We start from the raw sequence: 6083 nt of genomic DNA, 5'->3' as shown, positions 1-6083 counted from the left end.
CTCTGTGCTGTCAGACTCAAGCCTATTAGACAAAAGACCAAAAACGCTGTGGTGAGTGAAGCCATTAATGTCTTATAACCACTTATTATTATATTGCCTTGTGAAACCATATGCCCATTTCACTTTGAGTTTAGAGCACTAGGGAGAACCTGTAAGTTATTAGCTAGAATTGCTGATTTAAGATCATGATGTAACAAGATGTGTATTGTATTCCTCTCTAGGTCAGTATCCTGGATTCTGGAGAGGTGTGTATGGAGCTGCTGAAGGGACAAGGAACTCAGGAGAGAGTCAAAGAAGTACTTAGGATATCCCATGATGGATCCATGGTGAGGGACTAAAAACTCACTAATTCATGTAATGTAATTAATGGAATACATACTACTGTTCAAATTTTTAGGGTCAGTGAGATTTGTTTTAATGAAATTCCTACTTTTATTCAGCAAAGATGCATTAAATTGATCAAAAGTGCCCGTAAAGACATTTATAATGTTATATTGATTATTTGTCATTAGTGGAGAAAATGATTAATATTTGTGAATCTCTAATTCACATGCTCTATTTTTTTTTTTTGTCAACTGTTTTTAGGTTACAGTGTACCAGCCCAATGAAGGGAAAGGCTTCCCTGTGTTAGACCACCCACCCTCACCACCTGAAGACATTCTCATCTGCAGCTATGAGGACTTACCAGGTACAGCACCATACAAGACTTCAGTAAAGTGATGATAATTCTTTTGAAAGGGTCATGTGTTTATAATATTCATAGTTATCACCGTTTCCCTCAGCTGTCTCTATTCATTTGAAAAGCATTGCATTAAACTTACTTGCATTTACTGCAGAAAAATACTGGAAGAAATATCAGTATGCCACGAAGTTTGTCCAGTTGGTGAAATCGAAGACCCCTAAAGTCACGCTATACACAAAATTTGCCAAGTGCATGCTGATGGAGAACACTCCTAATGCAGACCTGGAGGTGTGCTTCTATGATGGTGAGCGGCACAGATGATCTCAGCAGAATGAACTGTGTGTAGTGCTGATTGTAGCTGATTTAGGCTTAAGGAACCTTTTTTTCATCCTTTAGGTGCAAAAACCCATAAGACGAGTGAACAGGTGCGTGTGGTGGAGAAGAACGGGAAATCGTATACAGTGAAGGGCGACGTTGGGCTGAGCGGACTGAGTCCTGAGTGTAGACTCTACATGGAGCTCTCTGAGGAGGTACTGCATTACTGCATCATGTTTTCTACTTTGTGAAAGCACGACTTGACATGTTTAAGAGTAAAATTGACATTCTGCATTTTGATAGATGCACATTCAGTGCTTGCATGTTTATATAAGGTCTTTCAAAGGTCAGGTGGTACTGCTTGCTACATTGTTCTTCCAGCTATTATAATGCTAACCAAGATTCAAAGCTTGTTTTTTGTTGTTCTTCTTAGGGGCATCGAATGTGTCTGTCTTTGGAAGCGGCCATCACTGCTGAGGAGCAGCGAAGCGCTAAGAACACTCCATTCTTTCCCATCACTATCGGCAGGTGAGGCTTAAAATCTGTCACCAGAGCTAAAAAACTGTCAGCCAAACCCTATTGGTTGAGATTAAAAGTCATGCATGAAGTTTGTCTCGCATTCACCATCTTATGCTCCATCAGGAGACCCACCAATCCAGCCTTTTCGGCTTCTCAGCCTCAGTGTTCGTCTGAGTCTAGCCCAGCAGCACCTGCAGAGGTGGCTCAGGTGTGCCTCAGTCCGCCCCAGCCACCCCACATCACACCATCAGTACGTCATGCATGCACATTATCCCAAAGCACATCAGTTTTGGTATTTCAGAGTGTGTCCCACTCTGAAATTAAATGTTTCATTAACAGTAACTTATGCCTTTCCCTCTAGATGATTTCCTATGCGGGATCGGACTTCACCACAGCTAGTGTGGCTAAAGGCAGCTCACCCCACTCAGGCAAAGATGAACGCACCATTAACACGGGAAAGGTGCTCAAGTCCATTTTTGTGCCTAACATCGGCTGGGCCTCTCAGGTAAACTGTTTGACTAGATCGTTTTTTTTCTTTTTTAATTATTATTTTTATTATAATAATAATTATAATTAATGTGTGTAAATAATAAATGTGTAGGCAACTGAAATTATAGAACAAAAATAAGAGATCATTATTTACAAAAACTCAAATTAAATGCAAATACTTTGTTTCTAAACACTTTAATTACTGAGAACATTTAAAAAAAAAATGTTAAGCATGATAAGGAAATTATTTAATTTGAATATAAATCATTGTCGCACCACATGACATTTTTTAAGGCTACGGCCAATTCATCTAGATGAAAAAACACTAAAATCACTTCATTTTAAATTTTAATATGAATTTATGTGTACACAACATTCTTAATGTTTGAACAATTACAATAGATATTATTTTTTGTATTTTAAAATTGGCCTGTCGAAAATCCTTATACGTCAATGACCCGTATGTATGTATGTATATGTATGCATGTATATATATGTATATGTATGTATGTATATATATGTATATGCATGTATGTGTATATATATGTATGTATGTATATATGTATGTATATGTATGTGTATATATATGTATATGTATGTGTATATATATGTATATGTGATACTATATGTATATGTATGTTTATATACTGTATGTATGTATGTATGCATGAATGAATGTATGTATGTATGTACATATACATATATGTATATGTATATTAGTATTAGCATTTAAGTGTGTTTATTTATTAATTAATTCTTTTTTAGTTAACTACTGGTGAGGTATGGGTTCAGTTTAATGATGGATCCCAGCTGATGGTCCAAGTTGGTGTCTCTTGCATCATTTTTACTTCCCCTGATGGACACATCACCAGGTAAAGCTTGTTATAAAGAAAGAAATATTATTTAAGAACCATGACACTGCATTTGCAATGTATGTAACTTCTATAATGCATAATCCAATTGTGCATTTACATTTTTTTATTTGCAAAACAAGGCCAATGACATTTATAAAGACTGTAATCGAGGTCTGTTTTTGATTTTATGTTGTGTTTAAGAATGAATGCTGGCAGAGATACTGTTCTGAATTCTTATGCTTTTTGTTTCCTCTCAGATATAAAGAGAATGAGAAGTTACCAGAGCTGGTCAAAGACAAGCTTCACTGTCTCTCCACCATCCTGGGCCTCCTCGCCAGCCCTGCTGTCAGACGCTGATGGGCACTAAACACACAAATAAACCTGTGCATCGCTGACGGAAGCACTTGTTTTTTTTTTTTTTGTCAAATTCTCATGAATGTGCTTTGAGTGTTTGTAAATACATTTTTAAAGCTTTGTACATATAGTCCCAAAGATTATGAAAATTATATATTTTTTATGTTGTACATAATGGGTTTCCTGTTTTTGTCTTGTGTATTTAGTTTGTGCATGGTGCCTTTTATTTTGTGTATCAGTTCTGCTAAGCGCTTCAATGAAATATTAGCTGTACAAACGTACAAGCATTAAACATCTGCTGCCTGGTGTATTATTGCTTTTTTGTGTCTTCTGTGTTTATTTAAAGCACATGTGGGCAGGATTTATCATACTGTTCAATACTGTTCAACTGGTTACTGATAATGACAAACTGCGAATTAAAATATAAATGGATGAATCCCACAAAAAAAATCACCCCTAAAATCTAGAGATAAGAATATATTTTTAATAAATAGAATTATTTTTAGTTTCCTGTTGAAATGCAAAAAAAATCTCATGCTCAATGTATTACATTTTTTACATTTTAAAGTATTTTGTGATTTACACTTGTTATATCATGGTAGTACATTGTGGTATTGAATTTATTTATTTTTTGCTTTTATTTTTTAAAATTATTAAATACCATTTAAAAGTTTGGAGTCTGTTTTTTTTTTTTTGAAAATTATCTTACGCTTTTCAAAGGCTGCATTTATTTGATCAAAAATACAGTAAAAACAAGAATATTGTGAAATTATTTCAATTTACGTAGCTATTTTCTATTTTAATATATTTTAAAATGTAATTTCTGTGATGGCAAAGCTGAATTATCAGCAGCCACTACTCCAGTCTCCAGTGTCACATGATCCTTCAGAAAACAGGAAAACATCAGATCTTCATCGGTTTAACACCCTAAAGATCAAACATTACCAAGAAAATATAAATATTTTATATAAAATAAATATAACAACAACTGTTGTTTACAAAGCCTGATTTACAACAGTCAACTTTTACATAAGACACTTTGAACAAGTATTTTCCATCGCATTCTCAAACAAAAACCGCTACACGAGTGGTTTGAATTTATTACCTTGTTTTCTCCAAAACCCCGGTCAGTGCGTGAACTTCTCAACGTGAGTAATCGCGTTGCACTGGCGCCCCCTTGCGGCAACATTCATTCACACAGTCGATTCAGCGGCAGCAAGGCATTAGCGGTACAAACCTCCTGTCATGCTTTAGGAGGGACACATACACGCACACACACACAAGCTAGCCGGACTGAATTGAGCCCAGCCCCACCTCAGGAGGAGGCTGTGCTCGCTCTCTAGGCGTCTGGATTGAGACCAGATCTCATTCGATCATCACCAGAGCGCCTTTAATTCTGAGTCTCCGCGACAGACAGACAGCAACACGAGTCATGGAGACCAGACTGCCCTCCAGCTAGCTAACTGCTATCCGGTCGGAGCCCGAAAACATGCGCTAGACAGGTATTTACTCTGCTGCATCTGCTCTTTCTGTGTCCACAGGGGAATAAACACGACTTGAAGATTTCTGACATCCATCAGTGAGACTTGAGATGATCTGAATGTGAAAGTAGGTGGGAGTGCTAGCTTGTTTGCGCTGCTGTTGAATGGGTTGTTTATGGCGGATTTCAGGAGTCCTCCGGGGTCTCTAGTATTGCTTTCTGTTTCCCACAAATGAACAGAATATGTATAAGGAGCAGATTCAACTGTATTTCTATTCAGTGATACTGTGAGAGTAAGACTTAAACCAGAAGAGAAACGGGCTGCGTCTCCAATTCGAGTGAGCTGCCTTCCTGGACAGCATTGGTGGGCATCACGGCGCTTTCTAACGATCGAAAAGTTTCAACTCTCCCTTGAAGCATCGAATCTTCGAATCACGGTCGACCTGGGGCCTGTACCATGATGGTGGCTGAACAAACTCGGGGTTACAGGATTAGTTTTGAGTTGACAAAACCAAACCAGTCCAATCCGGCTTTGTTGGTACCATGAAGCTGATCATCAACTTTCTCTGTCAACTCAGGCTTTGATCCTGAGGTAATGGAGCACGTGCACATGAAAGTGTGACATCAGAAATGAACATCCAATCAAATGCCTTGAAACTGTGATTCACTTCTCCTGAGAGAGTCAATGCTATTCACTACCAAAGATTAAAAGATTGAACAATATGAAGAATTTAAACACATTTACAAGATGAAACGATTTATCCATGAAAGAGGAAAACTTAAAGAAAACATCTTGCCATATAAGTGCAAGTAAAAGTTGTACAGTTAGTTTATAGAGTTGATAATATTTATAGGTATAAAAACAATTAAAAATCTAACCTCATATGTAGTCATGTTTAAAGCTATTGATTCTAAAACTTATTTATATTGCATATTATCTATATGTTTATATTAATTTAAAATAAAAGCTTAATAATTACTATTAAACTAAGCTAGCTTGTGTAATGGATTAAGGGTATAATAATTATATAAATCATATAAAATAATTATAAAAAATAATCATCTCTAAAAATCAGACAATTTTATATTTAAAAGGGTTTTACTATGTAGCATCCTTTAATTTGTAGGAAGAGAAACTGGGGGAGTGGCTTTATTGCGTCAGACATGTGTCACTTTGCTTGAAGCTGATTGGTCAAATTTCGCTTTGAGATCTCTAAACCAGAACATAACCTGCCCCAGAGCAGGTTAGCTGTGGAGTGTAAGTTACTAAGGCAATGAATGCTTTTTAAAGCCAAGCCACTTTCATGGTACCTAAAACCCAGGATTGGTGCAAACTAAACTGAAACTTACCTGGCTAGCCAGCTAAACCGGCTTCATGGTACAGGCCCCA

The 6083-nt window shown here is 36.7% G+C and overlaps 2 protein-coding genes across 3 annotated transcripts in view; both read left to right on the top strand.

Annotated features, from left to right (window-relative positions):
• Nucleotides 1-6: 6 nt before the first annotated feature.
• On the top strand, nt 7-3664 carry LOC107731956 (serine/threonine-protein kinase PLK4-like). Its single transcript, XM_016543186.1, has 10 exons — nt 7-51; nt 222-326; nt 586-688; nt 837-986; nt 1079-1212; nt 1431-1525; nt 1640-1766; nt 1878-2021; nt 2771-2877; nt 3117-3664. Exons 2-10 carry the CDS (start codon nt 252-254, stop codon nt 3214-3216), a joined length of 1035 nt encoding a protein of 344 aa, XP_016398672.1. The 5' UTR covers nt 7-51; nt 222-251; the 3' UTR covers nt 3217-3664.
• A 701-nt stretch (nt 3665-4365) lies between these two features.
• itpk1b (inositol-tetrakisphosphate 1-kinase b) overlaps nt 4366-6083 on the top strand; it is a 42575-nt gene continuing 40857 nt past the window's right edge. The window contains exon 1 of one of the 2 annotated variants that reach the window (XM_016543177.1): nt 4366-4715. The gene's annotated coding sequence lies outside the window, so the exon portion shown is untranslated. The remainder of the gene's footprint in view (nt 4716-6083) is intronic. The other variant, XM_016543170.1, reaches the window with a different exon arrangement.

The sequence above is a fragment of the Sinocyclocheilus rhinocerous genome, unplaced genomic scaffold (assembly GCF_001515625.1).
Source record: "Sinocyclocheilus rhinocerous isolate Xijiao unplaced genomic scaffold, SAMN03320098_v1.1 scaffold1635, whole genome shotgun sequence".
Taxonomy (NCBI): Eukaryota; Metazoa; Chordata; class Actinopteri; order Cypriniformes; family Cyprinidae; genus Sinocyclocheilus; species Sinocyclocheilus rhinocerous.
Note: the sequence above shows the minus strand (reverse complement) of the source record. Positions and strands in the feature narration are given on the sequence as shown.